The sequence below is a fragment of the Ictidomys tridecemlineatus genome, chromosome 9, assembly GCF_052094955.1.
Source record: "Ictidomys tridecemlineatus isolate mIctTri1 chromosome 9, mIctTri1.hap1, whole genome shotgun sequence".
In the NCBI taxonomy this organism is placed as follows: domain Eukaryota; kingdom Metazoa; phylum Chordata; class Mammalia; order Rodentia; family Sciuridae; genus Ictidomys; species Ictidomys tridecemlineatus.
This window is the reverse complement of record NC_135485.1, coordinates 11255144-11277526: the sequence shown is the minus strand read 5'-3', so window position 1 is coordinate 11277526 and position 22383 is coordinate 11255144. Positions and strand designations below refer to the sequence as shown.

The following is a 22383-nucleotide window of genomic DNA, read 5'->3' as shown; positions in this document are numbered from 1 at the left end:
GTTTAGGCACAAGATCCTCAGGTCCTGGATCAGCTGTCCAAAAATATCACCAGGATGGGTCTAACGAACTTCACCCTCAACTACCTCAGGGTAAGACCATTTGAATGTCTGGATTTTCCAGTCAAGTTTGCAAAGTGCTTCAGAGATTTCTGTGCATCTGGAACTAAGAGATGCATGTTCTGTCCCACAGTGTGTGTGTGTGTGTGTGTGTGTGTGTATTCAACAGAGGATATGGCTTAAGTAACAAAGCATCAAACCTAAAATTTTTCAGGGTTGAGCTTCCTCTGTACATTTGTGTGACTCTTGGACTTAATTATTCAAAGTTATCAATATCTCCAATTCAAAAAATATGTTGATGTTACCACCCTTCTGGTCATCTTGGGATTTTAACATGCTACAGTTGAGTTCACTGCCTCTGTACATCCACTCCGGGATGTGTCCCCACGTGGGAGAATCAGCATGCTGTCGTCCCCAGAGAGTCGTGGTGGTGGTACGGTCTCCTTAAGAAATTCCACACAGTACTGTGACAGACATTTCTAAGCCTTCTCCGTGTTTCTCTGAATAACATGTAACAGATTTTTCTGGTTTGGATTAAAATGTAGTTTTTACTTGAAAAATTAAGTGTTTTAAGCAAATTTCCTGCCCAGACGATACTCACAGCCTATTTGGCCTAGAAGGGTGGCACTGTCACACCAATTGTTCAGATGGAGTCACAGGGGTCGTTGCAGGTGGAGTAGATGCTTCATTCACAAAATGAGCATTGCCCTCCAGGATCCACGGGGAGCAGGGCTGCGTCCCACGTGCCTTTGCCTCCGAGATGTTGAGCTCCTTGGGCCAGAATCTCCTACCCTGCATCTCTCACCCTGTCACTGAGTTTATGCTGTTCCTTCTTTGTCCTTAGAGCGACGGATTTGTGAAGTTCCTTTTGTATTCACTGTTGTCTATGTGCAAATCATTTTGCATCTGGTGAGATGCTGAAATGCTTGGGCCACGCTTATTCTTGAATTATGAATGGTTTGTGTCGATTCTTCCAAGTCACTCACATATTTCTAAACACTGAAGATGCAAAGACAGAAGTCATGCTAGTGCATAGAAACACACGGCAATGAGAGCAGACCATAGAGAGGAGAAAACACAGAGAGTGGAGGATACTCTGATGGAAGTCTCCAAAAGGAAGTATGAGAGCACAGAAAACAGACACCCGAGAGGAGTCAGCCCATGGAGGCTTCATGGGCAAGATGATGTGAGAGTTGGGTGTGAAAGAATGAATCAGGTAAAACAGATGAAGGGGACAGAAGGGTATTTCCACTAGACGGGAAAAAGGACTGTGCATTAGGGATGGAATTGCAAATGGTTCATGATGTCAGGGCTTGGAATGAGAAGCTGGGGCAGGGAAGGGGTGAAAGGGAAAGTCTCGGAGCAACTGGCTGGCGGGGCTGCTGGTCAGGGGAGTTCTTTGGGGAAGAGAAATCTCTGAAAGCGTTAAACAGCAAGAAGACAGAGTCCTTGTCCTGTGTAGAAGGGGAAAGATTCTTTCCATGTGTAGACTAGATGCCCTGGAGCCAAAACCAGACCTGGCAGGAGCTAGGATCTGCCATACTCTCTCCCAGCTCATCCCAGCACCTCTGCCATTTTGACAGTGCTGAACCAATGAGTAGGCCCATGGTCTGTGTTCAGAAAGAGGCCACAGACTGCCCAGGGCTATGGGTAGACAGGCAGGTGCTCCTGCCAGAGAAATTGGAGCCATGACCTCCTAAACCTCCAGGCTCTGCATTCAGAGCTGGCCCTGTGGCGGGGTGGCTGGCACAGTGGGGGTGGGCAGCCAGGCCTGGAGAGTGAGGGTCTGCAGGGTTATTCTCTGCCTAAGAATCCAGAGGGCTACTCCAGACCACTGCACTTCATCTTGCTAGAGACCTGAAGAGGTTTAGGTAAAAACTGAAGATACCCCTTCCCAGGGAAGGAAGAAGTTCCACGTTGCATCCTGAGCTGACCCTTCTTAGGGGAGTCTGTCCCAGACTGTGTGACTAACCCCCACTCTGGCCAGATCTTAGATTCTTAGTTATATCATTGAATGGTCTTAAAAATTGATACATGCTAAATTTCCTTCCACCTCCCCTCCCCTGCTTCTCATGGTCATCTGTAAAAGATTGATTTCCATCCTGTGTTCAAGGCCCTCCCAGTCCCCACATCCTACAGACCTTGTATTTCAGCCCACAAGGAGTGAGAAGAGGGAAAAAGGGCAGCCCCCCTCACCAACCGTGAACCAGGGAGCCATTTTTGGACCTGGGTGTTCTAGAGCATCATCTGGAGGCTGCCACTTCTGTGTTTTGCTTACTACCTGCCAGGTCCTGGACCACATGGTCACTATCCCCACAAGACAGCGAGGGGCAGAGAGAGGTTGAGTAAATGAAGAAGTCACTCAGCTTCACATAGCAAGTGGCCAGATTGGGACTGGGACCCAGGCAGTTTGCTTCGCACACTGCGGCACTGCTGCCTTATTAATAAGAAATTAAGGACGAAGGTGCTGCTAGCAGCCAGGTCTTGTCTGTCCTGCCCGCACTGGGGAGTCAGCCTCTGTCCCTCACACAGGTTCACAGTCACCAAGAATGGCAGGTTTATTTCCCCAGTTAAGAACTTAGATTTAAGATTCTAGATCTTATCATCTGGACAACTGAGCAGTCATCACATGCATTCCCTGATAAAATTGTCCTAACCTCTGACCCTTCCCTGTGTATCTGAAGAACCTGGCCTTCACCACCAGCCTCAGAAGGTCCCCTGAAGTGTCATTCAGAGTTAAGGAGGAGCCTGCATATCCACTCCCATTATCAGAACAGAAGGTTCAACCAGGATGTTGGCAAACCTAAGGCCTTCTGTATCAGTGGAAGAATCCTGAAAATTGACTTGTTCTACGTTGAAAAAAATAAAAGAGGGATAGAGATTTTTAATGCTACAGATGTCTAAAATTCCAATATGCAGTTTTTTACATGTAACAAAATTAAGCAGTGCAGAAAGTAAGCAATTACAGTCATCTAGCCTCGTCAAAATGAGTTCATTTATTCCCATGAAATTCCCAATCATTCTCACCCAACCTGCAGTCAGAACTATGCAGAGCAGGCCGCATGGTTCTTGTCACTGGAGGAAGGAGCAGGTTAAAGACGAAGGCCAGGCTTGGGTTGTGAATGCAGATGACAGAGCTGAGCTCAGATGCTTGCCAGCAGCACTTTGGGCGGGGGGGATAGGGGGACTCTGTTGAAGCAGGAACAGAACAGCTGCTGCCATTCGACTTGGGTTGGCAATTCTACTGCTGTCCCCTCCCATCACTTCCAGCGCAGAAATGTTGGGTTGGGCTACGCTCAGGTATGATGATGGCTTCCTCGCAGGTCCCAAGGAGCTGTGGCTGGAGGTCACACAAGGCCAGGTGGGATGGCGCTGTCCAGGTGCAGTTTCCTTCCGCTAGAGGCTGCCTTGGTGGCCTCTGAGAAGCTGGGCTTGTTTCACGATGGGGTGATAGTGCCGTTCGATAATCTACGTACTCAGGCGGTGGAACTAGATCCCTAGAACGGGGACAGGGATCCAGGAATGCCTGATGGTGTTCTTTGTATAGTTATAGGAAGGGGGCGTGTCCTGCCATCCCCGGCTTTTCATGAAGGATCTAGCAAGTGACCAGGGGACAAGAGAACTCTGTGAGCTGGACACTGAGGCAGACTCCGAGCAGCATTGAGACATCCCCCTAGGGCTGTTTGCCCATGAGTCTCTGCTCATGTCACAAGCATGTCCTAGACACCCCCTTTGTGTCAGGTGGCTACCCTCAGGGAGAGCACTGGCTAGCCCAGGAGAAACAAATATGCACTTCAAGAGAGAATAAGGTCCCAGGCACAGTGATAAAGGCAACGAGAGCCGACGTTTATGGGACATTTACTAGGCACCAAGCTCTGCTGCTAGGCGTTTTGCAGGAATTCTATCTTTAAACTCTCACAGCAGCCTTAGGAGGCAGGGACTACTTCAGTCCCATTTTGTAGATGAGGAAACCAAGGTACATAGAAGTAACTTCCCAAGGTCCCCAAACTGGTAAGTGGCAGAGTTCAGATTTGAACCCCTGTCTGCCTCCAGGCACTGGGGAGGAAGAGTGTGTTCAGGGTGGAGGTGGGTGGCTGCAGTCTTCTTAAGGAGATGGCCCTGGCATTGTCTCTGAAAGATGTGTAGGTGGCCACCAGGCCAGCAGGCAGAAGCCAGTCTAGACAGGTCACCATGAGCTGTGACAGAGAAAGATGAACAGAGTTGATGAGTGTGGGGAGCTCTAGGAATTTTTAAAATCTGAAATATAAGTTTCAGGTTTGTTCTAGATACTGGAACAGGCAGGTGTTTTCTGGACAAAACTGTACATTCTCACCAAGTAGGATCATTCAGGAAATTTTGTTTCAGTGACGGGACAGGGGAAGCAGTCTCCTGCTATGGCACAAGCTTGGGGGTTATGCAAGAGTAGGTGTATGAGAACATCCACTTACTAGCTATGTGACCCTGGGCAAGTTACTTGATCTCTCCGAACCTGTTTTCTCATCTGCAAAATGGGGTATAACATAATCTTTGCTAGGTTCTAAGGAGATAAATGAGTATAGAATTTCCCTTATTTACCAAAGGGTACTCTAGGGCCTCTGGTCCTTTCTCCTAGGCAGGGTGGGGTTGTTGATGTGATTACCCTGTATTTAGAGTGTCTTTGAAGAGCTCCTGAGGGTTGGGTCAGCACCCCAGAGTCTGATCCTTCTTCTTAGTTCCCGCCTTTCATCCAAGTACAAGTGAAAGCCCCCTCCAAGGCAGCATTTGAAACTGCTGTCATCTCAGATTTCTCATATGAAATTCTTATATGTGTTTGCAATCACTATGTTTGCTTTAACTAGATTTAAAGGATAAGATTTTAAAATTAAAAAATAAGAGATGTCTAGTTTGCTTCTACTACTATAACGGGAGGAAGGGTAGGCCATGCAAAAATCATGTTCTCGAGCATTTAAAGGAGACCACCAGCACCATCCATCATGGACATGAGTGGAATGTGGAATTTGGATTTTCATTTACCTCCCATAACAACAGACTAGATGTCCCTGTTCCCTGCATGGTCAGAGTGCTGCAGGGACAGCCTGGTTTACACATTGTCCATCTCCTTGAGGATTTGGGGTATTCTGCTTGAGATTTTAAATTTTAGTTCAGGGAATGAGAAGAGAGATCTTTGGGTGGCCTAAGTACAGGAGGGATGGGCCAGAGGGCCTGCAAGACTGGCCAAGGCACGTTCCCTTCCTGGAGGAGGGTAAGATTCTGGTGCAAGTAGGTCTGTGTCCAGTTCCCACTATCCGGTCTCAGCTGGGGAACTCATGTTATTCCAGAATTTGTTTCCTCTTCTGATAGCCCTGAAGATACCTGATCCTTGTCAATGGCTTCAGATTGATGTGTTGGCTGTTTTCGGTTCCACTGGTCATCCAGCCTCACCCCACTAGCCCCACTTGCTCTCCATCCTTAGCACACCTGCCACTTGCAGCTAGCTGGTCCACTCTGGTCATGCTGTCTTGCTTTAGTGTTTTCTCATAGTATGGCTCACCACCTGCATGTCATTCTACCCACCCCTTCTCATCTTATTTTCCCAGGCTACATAGATCCTCTTACAGGACCCATTCATCCATCACCCGTGAGAAGCTCACCCCAGGCCCCGGCAGGGGTTAGTGCCGCTCCCAGTATTCCCAGAGTTCAGTGCTCATAGTCTTGTGGCTTAATTCTTGGCAAGTCCCACATAAGGATTGTTCTTCCATTCATTTGTCTCCTGTCCTAGGGTCTCAGCCATGCGAAGACACGTTAGCACCTTGTACCTCTTGAATGGATGATTGGCAGATGGGTAGTTTGGTAAATGGAAGATTTGATTTTGAATGACACCAAAAACTGTCTAGTTCATTTTAAAAGTGACAACCTAGAACCATGAAATCTAAGATGCAAAAGAGAGGACCACATTGAGAAAATCAAAGGAAGCAGGACACGAGGCCTCCAGGGATCCCTGATGTGCAAAATTCCCACTTAAATGCTCAAAATTTCCAGTGTCAGGTTTTAATTCTAATATAATTTTTGCTAACTCTTAATCAGTATTTGATTTCTACTGTAAATGTCATCATGCCCTTTTCATTATTTTGGAAATGCATTCTTTCAAATCTTGAGGGCAAATTTTTTAATGGGTAATTATTTTTGTCTATTTCCTTTGGCCAAATTTTCCTGATGCTGGGATACATATACTCTTTGGAGATATTTTTAGCATTATGTTTAACACAACTTTAAAACATCTTATTATCCTGAATGTCAGCCAAAAGATTTTTTTTTGTTCTTTTATTCTTTACCCATCTATATGCATAATTTCTGTGTAAATGCAATCAGGTTGCATATGATTTCTTAATGTTATTTGATAAACATTTGCCTGTTTCTACACAGTCATCCTATTAACCATTTATAACAGCTGCAATATTCCAGCGTGGTGCTATAACAGTGCTTTTAAATCATTCCCCAGGTTCAAGTTGTTGTTCTCATTAATGCCATTCCTCTAGACACTTTTACAATGTCCTGCTCTTAGCAACGTTTCCTGCAGGTTGAAGGCTGAACTTTAGAGGCCATGTGGGAGGTGAAATAAATGTTTTAAATTCAGAGAAATGTAGATGCAAATCCTGATTCTTCTCCTTACTACCTAACTGGCCTTGAGCAAGTTGCTAACATTTCCTGAATCCCATGTGAAAACTGAGAAGAATAATGTCTCACAGGTTGTCATAGGATTAGATGAACAACAGTCTATAACTGGCACACAGAAGGAGCACAATAAATACCCACCCTGTGCTATCTGAGGGCAGCAGGTCAAGGTTCAACTTCAGCTGCTGCTATTTTGTTTTGTTTTGCAATATTAGGGATTGAACCCTGGGGTACTCTTCCACCCAGCCACATTCCCAGGTCTTTTTGTTGTTTTTATTTTGAGATGGGATCTCACCAGGTTGCATCAAATTTGAAATCCTCCTGCCTCAGCTTTCCGAGTAGCCTATTTTTTTGTATAACACTGATCAAGAGACTTAATTTTCCGAGCCCCAATTTTTGCATATATGAATGATTATACCCATTGTGAATCACAGTAAGTGCCTGATAATGCATGTGAAGAATACTTTTAAACTCTAAATGACCACTCCAGAAAGCCAAGTAAGTCTCATTGCATTTGTATTCTTCTGTAAATTGCTCATGGACTTGAATTCTAGGCTGAGATTCTGAGACCATATGGAAGATCAGAGAAGAGAAACAGGATTGATTAATGAAGTAGGGTAGCAGGAAGGAACTTGGGACATGTGCCATATATTTGGCACCCCTCCTGAATACAGCTGTATTACAAACATAAAATTATTATTGTTCGGGTTTTCAATGCTACCTATAGACACTGCTGCTGTTGTTGTTAAATAAGTCTAACTCTTCAGAGAAGTGGTCTCATCAAATGGAAATGAAAGCATTTGAGTTTCACAGTCATGGCTTTTCCTGTACCTTTAATTTCCCAAGTGAATTAAGATTTTTGTTGTTATTGTTATGCTTTAAAGAACACTGGTCCCTGCGTGTCATCGCCACTGATAGCAACAGGAACGTAGTCTAACGCCTGGAAGAATTGGGCAATTAACTTTGGAAAATGACCCCCAACAGAAGGACATGAAGTGGCCTCCAGGAAAGTGAGTGTGACCAGAGTCAGCATTTGGAATTCTGCCCAGGATTTTTTGTTTCTTATTTTTATAAGGCTTTGACTCCCAGCCAAATATTTCCCTTGATCTTAGGACAAGAGAAGGGATTACAGTCTGGCCCCCTTTCTCATCTCAATGCCACGGTAAGCCTAAGGATGGATGAGGAATCCAGAGACTGAGATGAGCCTCAATTGTGAGTGGCCTGGACAGGCTTGGGCCCAGGTTGGCCCCTTCATGCATTCAGACAGAGCAGCTACAAAAGCCCTAGGATCTGGGGAGGTGAAGACCACCACACAAGCAAATCTCCTGCGCCTCACGCAGGGCCCGGCATATTACAGATCCTCCCAGGACCTGCAGCAGGATGTGTGCTGTGCAGAGTGTGGTCCACAGGCCACAGTAGGCTTGCACACTACTTGCTATTGAAAAAGAGAACAAGAACTTTAAAATGTATTAGAGCAGTTTGACATTTTGGGGACACCCAAGTTGATGTAACCCATGCAGTCTTCCCATTGGTTGAGATACAGAGCAGTTCCAAGTTTCTCAAACTCACTTGGCCAGCATCTGCTGGTCAAAGGCTAGAAGAGCATATGTCACACAGAGTTTGGAGTCATTGGCAGAGTGCTGTGCAGTGAATCTGATTCAGAGACCAGCTCTACTTCTCCAAGTACTGTCCAGGCACCATTCAAGCTGTTGCTCTGAGTAGTTATTGAGGGATAACTATAGGTTCCTTGTGTAATGAGGTGAAAGGTGTTTTTATCCCCACCTTACCACAGCCACAAGTTTGCCAGTGCCAAAGGTCACAAATCTAACCCAGGCTGCAATGCCTTCCCGGACCTGGGTCTGCAAGACTCTGTGCTATGCCACAGTGGGGTGAGAGCTGGGCCTTGGTGTCAGACTCCCTCTTACTTCAACCTTCCTCCTCTTCCTCTTGTTCCACCTGCTCCTCCTGCAGCTGCTCTTCCTCCTCCTCCAAGAAAGACCTCATCTGAGAGGAGGCAGAGAAAGCCCTCTAGAGCCATGGGAGAGCTCCACACACAGAATGATTAAAAGTTGGAACACCCGAAGGGCACTTTTAATTGCATTTGGAGATAGAAAAGTAGTACATATGACTACATGATAAGGGAATCCAAGCAGTTAACTCTTAAAGAGGTGATATGACCATAAAATATGGACATCTCAGGGTCTAGAAACAGTGATTTCTAAAGTCAGAGGACATGGCCATTAGAACATTGTTTATTTAATACACACACACACACACACACGATAAAACAACCACACAAACACACACACACACACACGATAAAATAACCACATAAATGCACACACACACACACACACACGATAAAACAATCACACAAACACACACACACGATAAAATTACCACACAAACGCACACACACACACACACACACAATAAAACAACCACACAAACACATACACACACACACACACACACACACACTCACACACACATGATAAAACAGCCACCCCAAAACGGTATCTTAGCAAAGTAATTCTAACTGGAAACAATTTCAGAGCCATGGGTGCTTCTAAATTCTCGGCCTTAAAGTTATAAATAGGACCTGGATTAAAGAAAGTAATTTCCCAGTCTTGAGCACTAGAAAACGGGGAAAAAAATTGTTGTTTAACAAGATTCTGAAAACCAAAGGAGAAGGCAAGGCAGGAAATAGGCAGTGAGTTGAAAGGAAGTGCTAGACGGAGCCCAGGGCTGATGTTCTTGGAAAATAGCCTTCCCAATTGTCTGGAATTGTCTAGGTCAAAAAAAAAAAAAAAAAGTGTATCAGGAAAATAGGGAGAGAAGGGGGCAAGGGGCGAGCTGTTTGTATTCATTTTAATTTAGGAAGATGGATGGGAAGTAGGCTGCAATCTGAAGCGGGGCTAGTAAATTTCAGTGCTTGGTTTTGAGACTCAAGGCTGCTCCTTCTCTTGGCACGGGTGCCATCTTGCTGCCCACCAAAAGCTCAGATCCTTCAAGACAGCAACTGTTTTTAGATTCTATAACCCCATCATCTGTGCCTGAGTTCGAGGAACATATTAGTATATAGTAATATGAAAATATGTGACAAAAAGACAAACAGGTGAGATTAACAGCTCAGGGCTTGATCTGCCATAGCTTAGGAGTTGTTTTAAATCTGTACTGTGCTTGAGAGAAAACAAGTAAAATTAAATCCCCACCCAATGCCTATGGAAGGAGAAGGAAGGGTAGTGGAAGAGCATTACTGAGTCCTTCCACAGGAAGGACAAACTTGGCCTAACTTCATCCTCACCACAACTTGGGGGAAGAGGGTTTATGGCTTGGTGTTACAGAAGAAACAGATGCTCAGGAAACTTCTGGGATTCTTCTACCACCATTCAGAGGACGACTCTCCAGCCTGGGATGGGATCTCACATGGCCCTGTTGCTCCACAACTCTGTCAGGCTGCAGAAATGTCACCTGTCAACACAGTTGGCTTGCAGGCCTGCCTAAGGCCTGTCGCTTCCACTGAGATGACCAGGCTATTTTGTTAAATTGTCAACAGATGCAATGGATTGAAAATACTGACAGTGACCCAGCACTCAAGCATAAGGAGGGTCAGAGCCACAGTTGGACTCATTCCAGGGCACCTCACATTGCTGTTTATCTCAGACTTCTCCAAAACCTGGGGTTCTAAGGTCGGCCCCCCACCCAGACTCTTCATGCTCTCATGCCTGCACGTATATTTTGAAAACATAAACCAAGCCATATCACTTCTCAGAGGTAGATAACTAAACCCTCTGCCTTAGGCCATCTGGTGACAGCATACTGTGCTCCAAGTCAAATCCCAGATCCTTAGAGTGGCCTTCAAGGACCTATGGGGTCTTCCCTTTCCAGTTTTCACTCATTTTACGCTCCAGGACCCCTGGCCTCATTTTTTGCTCCTGAACACATTCAGTTCTCATCTTTAGGGCGGGGCCTTTGTACTTGCTGAATCAGGCCACCTGGCCAGCTGTAGACATTGGACAATTTGCCTACCCTTTCTGTGCCTCAATGCCCTCCTCAATAAAATGGGGATAATAATGACTCCTCACCCCAGTGAACTATTGAGAGGGTTAAATGAAGCAGTAACAATAAAATGCTTAGAGTGGGACCTTCGCGTAATCAGTGTGCAGGACATCTTTGCTTTTTTCTAGTAATCTTCTCTTCCTCCTCTCCCTCCTCCTCTCCCTCCTCCTCCTCCTCCTCCTCCTGCAGCCTGGGATGCTGTAGTTAGTTTTGCATGGCTGGCTCCCTGTTAGTCAAATGTCCCCTCCTTCAAGAGGTCTTTCCTGATTATCTCATCTAAAGTGACCTACCCACAGCAATTATTACCTATCCTGTCTCGTCGCCTGTCTTGCTTTCTTTGTAGCACTTTTCATCAGTTGAATTATTTTGCATAATCATCAGCTTCAAGTGTTTCTCTGCCTCTGGTACCTGCCATGGGAATGTAGCTCATTCAAAGCAGGAATCGTGTCTCTTCTTTTTCAAGGCCTAGAACAGGACCTGACATGCATGGCATAGAGGCTCCGTCATGTTAAGTCTGCTCCACCTGAGATGTGCTCTTGAAAAGTCAGAAATGTTAAACAGCAAACGGTTGGTAAAATCCCAAATCCCAGAGTTGACTTGGAATCCAGGAGTTTCTTCTGTGAGGGCCATTATTGTCCTTGACATCAGAGACTGAATGCCTGCAGTCTTTCTCTGTGGACTTGATGTTCTTATTTACAATTCATAAACAACCCTGTGTGTGAGGTGGGTGTGGGGTATCGTCAACATTATATGATAAATGCTCCTTATCTGTAAAACAAGGGAAATAAGCATGACTTTCAAGCACTTTTTCCAAGGTAAGCATTCTAAGAAGAAGGAATAGCTTCTTCTAAGAAGAAGATATAACTTTAAATCTTACATATGAAGTATCTAAAATACAAAGTTAGAAATAAGGAAATTAAAAACAAACAATGAGACAGATGGACAGAGGCTGCCCAGGTCTATCTACATGTTCATGTGGGATGGATTTTGATTTTGTCTTGGTGTTCCGTTTGCAAGACTCATTCATATTCATTCAACCCACAAGCAGTTACTAAGCATCTATTGTGTAACTGGTTCTACTCCAGTCTCTAGCTGGCAGATTTCCTATTTGATACTATGTACATCGCAGCTCATGGGGATAATGCACATCATCTTTGCCCTCCTTAAAATTTTCCTCTGGCTAGCTAGTAAGTATAAGACTGAAAGTCTCTCCAAGAAGCAGCTGATTTCTCCTCTTCCCTTCCAGCCCATTTCCCAAGCATTAGGAGGTGAGGGAGGGAAGGAGTGAACCCTGTTGGGTTCAATAGTGCCATGGATCATCGTGGAAACTTCGGATGTAAGAGAAGACCTGCCTCTAGAAACATGACAGAGGTGGATTTCGGCCCAAGAAATGTTCCTTCCACTCCCACCTTCCCTACTTGGATTCTGCTTGCACTTTATCTACACATGAAATTTGTGGCCATTCCTGAACAGAGTTACCATGAGTAGAAATCGTAGGTAGAAAAAGGAAGGTCTTGGGCTGGGGATGTGGCTCAAGCGGTAGCGCGCTCGCCTGGCATGCGTGCGGCCCGTGTTTGATCCTCAGCACCACATACCAACAAAGATGTTGTGTCTGCCGAAAAGTAAAAAAAAAAAAATACTAAAAAGAAAAAGAACTCTCTCTCTCTCTCTCTCTCTCTCTCTCTCTCTCTCTCTCTCTCTCTCTCTCTGTCTCTCTCTCTCTCTCTCTTTAAAAAAAAGAGAGAAAGGAAGGTCTTCATGTTGGTTGACAAAATTCACAAACATACAAAATGGTAAAAATCACATTTATACTTCTGGGCGTCAGAACTTTTGGTATGGCACTAACGGGTGGGAGGCAGGAAGGACAGGGCTTGCTTTGGGAGGAATTTCAGAGTCCCACTGTTGAGCAGGGGCAGGCCTGGCCATAGGTCTTGTCCTATGTCAGTTTCCTCCATACCAGGAACTCTGGCTTCCCAGGAAGACCAGAAGCAGTTCCTCCTGTGTAAAATGGGGTGGAAGAGGTGGATGGCACCTACCTCCAAAGGTTAAAGAATGAGTGAGGCCACTAACCTTGAAAGGCTTTGTAAGCTGTCAAATTCTCTGCAAAATTGAGGCCCCTCGCTTGCCATCCAAACCCTCAATGTCCAAACTCTTGCTCTCCAAACTCAGAAATCTGTGAGTTTTGAATAAAATTGCAAGCAAATCCTTTGTGATACCATTCAAGCTACTCACTACCCAAAATACAGGACCCAGATTGATTCATCTAGGTCAGGATCCCCATTATTCCAATGCACTCTCTGAATCCTCACTCTCCAAATCTAGAAGCCACATGGGTTTGGATGACAGAGAATAAGTGAACTGACAGCCACCATTATCATCACCATCACTCTATAGTCTAATTTACACAGAAGAAAATAACATTGAACTGGATTGTATGAAATTCCTATTTTTGCAGGTCAAAAAATGTTAAATATCAGCTATTTCATATGGTTCATCCTAACATCTAATGGACAGAGATCCCCTATCCATGATAGACAATCACTTGGCTCCACGGTTTTCTACTTCCCACTCTCTTCATCTAATTCCTATCCAATATGATAGTCATAAATATAAAAACCCTCATTTGCTACCTTGATGATTCTGTGCCAGACACTGCAAGTCATTTCATCCTCAACTTATTTAAACAAATTTAATTATGGATACTTGGTATAGATGATTTATTCCTATAGCACAAATTTTTAAAAATATAAAAACCTTTAAAATGTAGACCTTCCACCCCCACGCCCACCCCATCGCCTAGTGCCCCTCCCTAGAGGCAGCCACCAGAGCCAGTTTCTTTCGTTTCCTTTCCAAGGACATTCTATGCATGCACAAGCATGGGTTGCTTTAAACACATATTTACAAATACAGCCACACAACGAGAGCAGGCTGTGCCTACAGTGTCAAGGAGTGGCTTCTTTACAAAAGCAGCAGAGAGAGAAATAGCACTCTAGAGAAACACATTTATTTTACCCTTCCTTCATTGTTGGACACTTAGATTATTCCTAATCCTTTTCTACTATTAACAATGCTGTGCGAATATTGTTTCATATTTGGTTTTGCACAAGAGCAACTAAGAAACTAAATCTGTAGGAGAAATTCCTGATGAAAAGATACGCGTACGGTGTTTTGATAGCGATTGTCAGGTTGTTCAACACAGGTACCAAGTCTCTGCCCTGCAGCATGAGGAAATGCCCTTTTTTACTACACATGCCCACAACCAGGGGTTATTAATTTTTCTTCATTTTCTCCAGTATTATAAGTGAACATTTCATTTTAACATGCATTTCTCTTATTACAAAAGAGTTTCATTATCTTCTTGTGTTTAAGAGCCATTTGTATGTCTTGTGAATTATCTGTTCATATACTTTACCCAGTTTTCTATTGGGTTGCTATTCTTTTTCTTATAGATATAGAAAGGGCTTTATATTTAAAGAAGTAATTTTGCTGTGATATAATTGAATTTACAAGTTTGTGGGGTTTTTTTTTTAAAGCTTTGTTTTATCCATTGAATTTTTTTGTTTGTTTTTTGGGGGTTTTGTGGGTGTTAGATGAGGCAGTATTTCCCTAATGACTTATGTTTCATGTTTGCATTTAGCAATGACCCTTGTTGAGCTAATAATATATTATACTTCTGTGCTTTCTAATGCCATTTTTTAAAAACAACTGGGGAATTTTTTCATGTTTAAATAATTGATCTACCTGGAATTCAGGGATATATGGAGTATGAAAAAACCATTTCTTCCTTCAGTTGTCCACAACAATTGTTGATTAATATATCCTGTTCTCACTGATTTAATTTAATACCATTTTTAGCATATTCTACATTGTCTTAAGTGTTCAGGTTCATTTTTGAATTCCAATTTCTGTTCTGTTAACTTTCCTTTATGTTCTTAAACCAGTACCATACTTCTAAAATTGTTGTTGAATTATAATATATTGGTATAAAATAGATATAATTATACTGGTATCTGATAGAATTGGTATAATCTCATTTTTCTTTTTTAGCAGTCTTAAATCTTTGTGTTTTTTTTAATCTAAACTAAAATATTTTTAATGTTTTAATAGCTTTAATTTGTTTGTTAGTTGACCCTCTTGGGTATTCTAGGTAAGTTATCATGATATCATTTGCAAATGATTGTTTTATCAAGTCTTTTTCAATTTTTACATCTTCTTTCTTTCATCTAATTATATTGGCTAGTATCATCAGAAAAATTGTCAAATAACAGTGACAAGTGAGGATAATGAACATCCTATTTCGTGTCTAACTTTAATGGGGATGCTCCCAGATTTTTCATTAAGCAGGATGACGGCCTCTGATTTGAGATAGACACACGTCTCATGTTAAGGTAATATCTAGTCTTACTTTATTAAGAGCTATTTAAAGTAAAAGAAAAATGGATGTTGAATTTTATCAAATGGATTTCTGGTAGCTAAGAGATGGTATTATTTTCCCTATGATGATTAAGTGTAAGGATATTTCATGCTTATTTGGTGCAATCAATATCCAAGGAATTATTTTAATTTCTTAACATTCAATGACTCATTTAATTCTGGCTCAACCTAGAATTAGATATTATTCATATCGTCATTCCAAAGTTAAGAAAATTCACATTCACCAAACTTAAGTAACTTGGACAAGATCATTCATCCAGTATGTAATAGAGCTGAGATTTGAACCCTGGTCAATCTCTTTGTGTATAAATACTATGCAAATTTTTATCTTGATAAATTTATTGATAAGAAATCAACATTTTATTTCAGGAACAAGTCTCACTTGTGCTGTATGTATACTCTTGAATAAGAGTATAAATACTGTTAATATTTATTTACCATTTCTGCATCAGTGTTATAAGGCATCATTCAGTTAAAACATCCCTGTTTATCATGTAAGTGCTGAGACTTATTGGTATCCTAGACACATGAGTGTTTTGGAAACTCCTCCTTCTCCTTCCTCTCCTCCTCCCTTACCCTCCTCCTCCTCTTCTTTTATTTCTTTTCCAGAAGTTTGAATGTATTTGAAGTTATCTTTCTTTTAAAGATTTTGTAGAAATTTCCCATCATACCGTGTGGACCTACGTCCCCTATGAAACCATCTGGGCCTGGACCTTTTTTGTGGAGGGTGGCTTCTCAGTAATTTTTTATTTTAATCAAAGGCTCTGCCTTCAATGTACTTTAACATATATGGAGTTATAGACATTTAATCAATAAAACTCATAATGTTAAAAAGTTTGTCCTAAAGCCATGAAAAGCTTTGAAGGGAAGACCATGAAGATGCATTTGGGAAAATTCAGGAAATCACTTTGGTGATTGATATTGGATGGAGTGGGAGGGAGATGGAGGTGTCAACTCTTTTTCCCAGTTTTTAGCTTGCAAGATCTGGCTTCCTTCACTGAGTAGGACAGGGAGAATACTTTACTTGCCAGGAGAAGGGAATGGTTGAGTTGGGACAGACTGCATATTTTTGTTTACTTTTCACATGTTGGATTTGGGGGTGTTTAAGACATCCACAGTCATCAAAAAGGGGAGGGTTGGATGTAAGCTCTGGACCTTTTGAATATCTGATCATTGAAACCTTGATAATCATTTCAAAGGATAAAACCTAGGAAGAAAAGATAAACAGAGAGAAGACAGACAGAGACCCATGCACAGAAGACCGGGGTGTTAATTTACACCCCCCTTTGGACATCCCTACAACTGACTGTTCTGTTTTGCTGCCTATTGAGGTCCTCCAGTCAGGACTTCTGTGAGTTCAACTCTAGGGATCTGTGAACAGTCTGGGATCCTCCAGACAAAGCCCTGATTTTCGGCTACAGAGACCCCACAGGCCTTTCTCCTAAAGGAGATATTTGGTGTCTCGGGTCAAATTTAAGGGGATGTGACTAATTTTTTGTTTCTTCTAAGTTTGTTTTAAAACCTCTGAGTAGAGGTTTTTAACTGTTTTTAATAACACTGTGGTTTGTAATTGGGTCTCCCAATCCAAGTAGCTTCTTGAAACATGATGTATAGGTTTCAAATACAAAACCAAAAGTTCTAAGACCCAGAGGAACATCTGGAAACCAGAGCCCAGAATACTTAAGGAGATTTTTTTTTTTTTGGATAATAAAAGTGTTTCATAGTTGTGAGGTGTTGCCACATGTTTAATATGACTCTCTGGAATAATCTATGGATATGATAATATTATCACACGGCGTTATCATTGAAAAATCTATTTAATGCAGATGAAGTTAGATTTTCTGAGCTGAAGTTTTCCAGAAAACTCCAGAATACACCTTCTCCAAAATTTGAGCCTAAATGATGTTCTTCTGTCATTTGTTCTTTCTTTAAAATGTTTGATAGATTGACTTCATTTTGTACAATAATAAGTTGGTCAGGAGACTGGTTAAATAAAAGTATTTAAATAAAAGTATTTCTAAGTATGCTTTTCCATTGCTATACTTACATGTAGTTGAGTCAACTTTTAACTACATATGTTCATTTAGGTTTTCTCTTATTAGAGGTCTCTCACCCTCTGAAAACCATTATTTCTCTATTAATTTCCCAGTGGCTGCAGGCAATTTCTTGCTGTGGTAATGGTGATGTGAATAAATAGTCTTTATTGTTCATGGCTTTATGATGGAGAAAAATACCTTGGATATACTTAAAATGCTGATTATTAGATGAAGTCCAAGGAATAGTCATTAGCTTTGATGATTCCTGAAACAACCTCTTGTTGAATGCACACTTTATTCCAAAGCCTGGGGATTACAGAAATGAAGATGTGATACTATTCTTACCAAGCTTAGCAATAAAAAGGAAAATAACCGGAGCACTTACTATGTGCTAGGCTGGCTGACTGGCTGGCTTCTTTCTTCCTTTCATTCTTTTCTTTCTTCCTTTATTGTAACAAAGGTTAAAGGATGCCTTCCAAATGCCCGAAATGGTTCTAAGTGCTGGCCAAACCATGAGGAGCCAGAGTAGTTACATTCCTACTCTCATATGCTTATGACGTGGTGAAGAGGCTTTCGCAGGACAGTCTCTCCCAAATATGTGTGTACTTCAAACTAAGGGAAGGAACACAGTTCTGTAAGTGAACATACCATAGCAACCTTACCTCCAATCTTGGAGAGATCTTAGACGCTTCCTTGGCTTCTTAGACTGAGTCTTAAGGATGATTTGGTTTTAGCTAGAGGGAGAGGCTTTAAAAACCAAGGGGTTGGTCCTTACAAAGCCTCCATGGTGCCAAGAGGAAGCCGAGGGGCCATGCTACAATGTGGAGAGAGAGGAGAGAGGTGTGGGATTGCACTGGAGGGGACTGAGGGTAGAGGGGTTGGTGGCAGGTGACACAGACTTGATGCCATGTGTCAGAACAACCTGCCAGGAATTGGGGGGTTATAATCCAGACAGCTGCTTCTGCATCAAGAGTTTTATAGCAAAAACTGTAGGGACCATCCTGAGCCCAGAGGGTCAGAGACCACCTTTCTCACAGAGGATCTTTAAGCAGGTTTTTTAAATGAACAGGAGCTGAGCGGTCAAGAAAGAAGAGAAAGGATGTGTCAGGTAATGGGAACAGAATGTGCCAAGGCTTGGAGACATCAAAGGATGTGAGGTATTCAGGATGCATGAGATACTTAGGTGTGGTCAGGGTGTGTGTTGTGTGTGGCATTGTGTGTTTCTGTGTGTGCACATACACACCAGGTGGGCAGAGGTACAAAATCTTAAAGAAGCATTTAGAAATTCAGCTTAGAGCATTAGCAAAGCAGCACCATCTGCCGTGCTATGAGTTCCCCCTAGTTGCTGAAGACCTTTGAGTAGGTGTGACATTTCCTGTAGACTTATGTATGTGGTTTACAGCAATGTTTCTCTGAACCCTACTGAGGCAGGGTGGGGCACTCTGAATTAAAACTCCAGGTGCTCAGACTACACTACAATGCAGCCAGAGAATCAGAATCCCTGGGTGGATCCAGGCATCCATTTTATTTTTCTAGGTGCCATTCCCATATCTACTTTTCTAAAATAGAGGATGTTCCCAGCAAAACTGAGTAGAAGGTGCAGAGATTTCCCAATCCCTAGACCCCTCACGGGCACAGCCTCTCCCACGGCCACCATCCGCTCCAGAGTGCACCAGGATCACCAAGTTCACAGCTTACATTAGGATTCATCCTGGGTGTTGTCCATTCTGCAAGTTTGGACACATTTATAAGGAGATGCATCTGCCAGGACAGCATTATACAGAGCAGCATCACAAGCCCTGAAAATCCTCTATGCTCTCCATTCATCCTCTTCTCTCCCTAGATCTTCAGCAACTGCTGAGGGCTTTACCTTCTCCATGGTTGTGCCTTTTCCAAAATGTCCTTTAGTAGGAATCTCACAGTGTGCAGGCTTTTCAGATTTCATCTCTCATACTAGTGGTTCCTCCATGTCTTTCCACAACACGATAGCTCATTTCTTTTTTAGGGCTAAATAATATCCCATTGTCTGGATGCACTGATAATTTTTTAAAAATCCTGGGTGGTTCCTGTGTGTATCTTGAAAGCTAAAGATATTTGAAAAAGATTCCCTGAATTTGTGGTGAAAATTAGAGACTGGGAAGGGATCAGGGGCTGCCACAGCAGAGGAGAGGTGAAACTTTGCAGGTGGCAATACCCAGTGGAATAAAAAGGACCGGACAAGTTGCAAGGACAGGGAGACCCCTGAATTACAGAAGGGCATTTCCCTAGTTGATGTAAGGGGAACGACATGGAGGAGTGACTGTTTCTAAATGCATCATAATCCAGACCCCGTGGTGGCTAAGATTCTAAGGATCTTCAGCCCACCCAGCTACCGGTTGATGACTCAGATAAATCACTTAGTCTTTCAGGCCTCGGGAGTCAAATGAGTATAATAATTGTACATGTCTTGTCATGAGAAACAAATGAGCTATGCCCACACTGCTTAGGACAAAACTTGATGCCTTTGATCCCCTTCATAAATATCAGTGTTTACTGATCACAGCAACTGAGGCAGGGGGAAGGAGGACGATTTCCAAAAAAAGAACTAAAACCTAAAGCAAGTGATGAAACTTCAAGGAAGGGAAGCAGATATACACATAAACAAATACAATTTAGTTTTCAACAACTTACCCACCAAGCCAGGTGCAGGGGTACATGGCCTATAAACCTAGCCACTCAGGAGTCTGGAGCTGGAGGATCTCAAGTGTGAGGCCAGCCTCTGCAACTTAGTGAGATCCTGTAACAATGTTTTTATTAAAAAAAAAAAAAAAAAAAAAGGATCAGGGATGTAACTCACTGGTAAAGCACTCCTGGGTTCAATCCCTGGTACCAAAGGAGAAAAAAAAAGAAAGAAAGAAAAAAGACAGCCTATCTGAACAACATGGAAAAGGCCTATAAGTAGTAAAGATTCTACAAATATTTGTGGATGAGTGAAGGAGCGATTGAATGGAAGAACTAAACACATAAGACTTACAAAGCAAGGAGAAAAAGAAAATGATCCATAAAACAATAAAGAGTAGGTATTTACAAACCACACAATTTACAAGATCTCCAAGAATCTCAAGTATACTATGCTCCTCTAATATGCCCACCACAAAAATAAGAGGGAAAATAAATAGTGTGAATAAGAGAAAAAAAATAAATACAGAAAGTTTTCATGGAGTAAGTCTCTTTAGGGGCCTGTCCAAAGAAGTTTATATACTAAATAAATGTATGAAAGCTGTCTCACACCCACAGTTGCCTTTAAAAGAGTTAGCTGACATGCAATTTCCATAGTTAATCCATTTTTTCTTAGCTCTTTTTAAAAAATTTATGAAATGTTTTAAGGTGAATATAATTAGCAATCAAGTACCTAGCAGGTAACTTTTTAAAATCTTTCTCCGAGTCTTTATATTTGTCAAATAACCACATTATGACCACATTTGAAGGCTCTTATTCAACTCCATTTCCCTCTTCCTGTCTCCCAAACTTACCACTCTCCAGAATTTGGTGATTAGCATCACTTGCATGATTAGATACTTGATTATATGCATATCCCAAAACAGTATTTTCTGCCTTTAATCTTAATATATGTGGTATACATAGAATATAGTAGAGATACTTCTGTGACTTGATTTTTTTCAGCAGTATGATTTTGAGATTCATTTACATTCATTCATGCAGTTCTCGATCATTTGTTTTAACTATTATAAGGAGTTGTGTAGTAGGAGTGTGTCACAATTTATGTTTTCCCATTGATGGACATTTAGGTACTTTCCAACTCTGTTGCTATTACAAACTGTACTGCTTTCAACATCCTTGCGTAAGTGCCCTTATTTATGGATGCAGAATTTCTCAAAGGCATATGCTTAGGAAGAGAACTGTTGAGTAAAATGTCATGTGCATCTGAAGTGTTGTTTTCCCCAGGGCTTGTGCCAATTTATACTCCCACCCAACCTACCCCAGCATCCCCATCACTCCAGCCTCAACAACACCTGGTATTAGAATTCTCACCAGTCTGTTTAATATGAAATGGTTTCTCATTATTATTTTCTTGTTTTCTTCATATTACCGTGGTTCCTTTTCTTCTAGTACATTGATATCAGCTGCCAGTGTCAAAAAGAAAAATCTCTTGGAAAATACAAAATTATGACTAATTTTCATGTACCAGACACAGCCTTCATTTGCTCCTAGAGATCATTCATTTATTCATAAAATAAATGATACCAGTTTAGAGACTGCAGATAGGAAGATAAATAAGGTGTATTGTTTGATTTATGAATTAGAGAAGGAAATTATGGACAGAGGGACATTCATTCTATTAGAAGCCCAAACAGAATTTCTAATAGTAATAAAAAGAATTTCAAATAAAGAAGAAATTGAATGTAGATGTTTGGTGCCAAAGCTACCACATTGTTTACAAAATCCTGAAGTCTTGACTGGTGTCTTAAAGTCCTATGAATATGGTTTGCACAAGTCAGACAAGAGCAGGCCTCACACAGGTAACTCACAGGTCATTTGAATGTTCAGTTAACTGTAGCCTTTTTACTGTGGGGCAGGGAGTGCAATGTTAGCAAGCATCTACTATATTCTCACTTTTGCTCAGAGCCTCATGGCATGGATTCCATGAAGAAGTAACTGTTCTAACCCTTGCTAGGGCAGGTAGTAGGGGGCGTCCTCCTCTGTGATGCTGTTGCAGGATTTGCAGCAGAGGACTGCCGTGGCATGGCTTAGTGGGAGTGAGAAGACTCTGGCTGCTGCGCTGGGAGCAGACAGAGGTGGACAAAGGTGGCATGTTAGCTTTTCATCACTGTAACCAATATACTATATATACGTAAAGAACTTAAAGGCTCACAGTCTCAGAGTCCATGGTCGGCCAGCTGCATTGCTTTAGGCCTGAGGTGAGGCAGGACATTATGGTGGAAGGGAGGGCAGAGGAAAGCTTCTGGCCTCCTGGCAGCTGGTTCCCTTCCAGGGAACACCCCAGTGACCTACCCCCTTCAACTCGCCCCACCTCCCAGTTGCCCATTCAGCCACAAATGGATTAACCAACGATAAATGAGGTCAGAGTGATCGATCATTTCCCAAAGCCCCACCTCTGAATAAAGGAGGCTTTGGGGTCATT

General features: G+C 42.3%; 1 protein-coding gene across 10 annotated transcripts in view; it reads left to right on the top strand.

Moving 5' to 3' along the window:
• Ldb2 (LIM domain binding 2) overlaps nt 1-22383 on the top strand; it is a 339478-nt gene that overhangs the window by 274361 nt on the left and 42734 nt on the right. For all 10 annotated transcript variants that reach the window (XM_040292605.2, XM_005318947.5, XM_005318948.5 and 7 more), the window contains exon 5: nt 7-90. In XM_040292605.2, coding sequence (XP_040148539.1) covers nt 7-90 — 84 coding nt within the window. The remainder of the gene's footprint in view (nt 1-6; nt 91-22383) is intronic.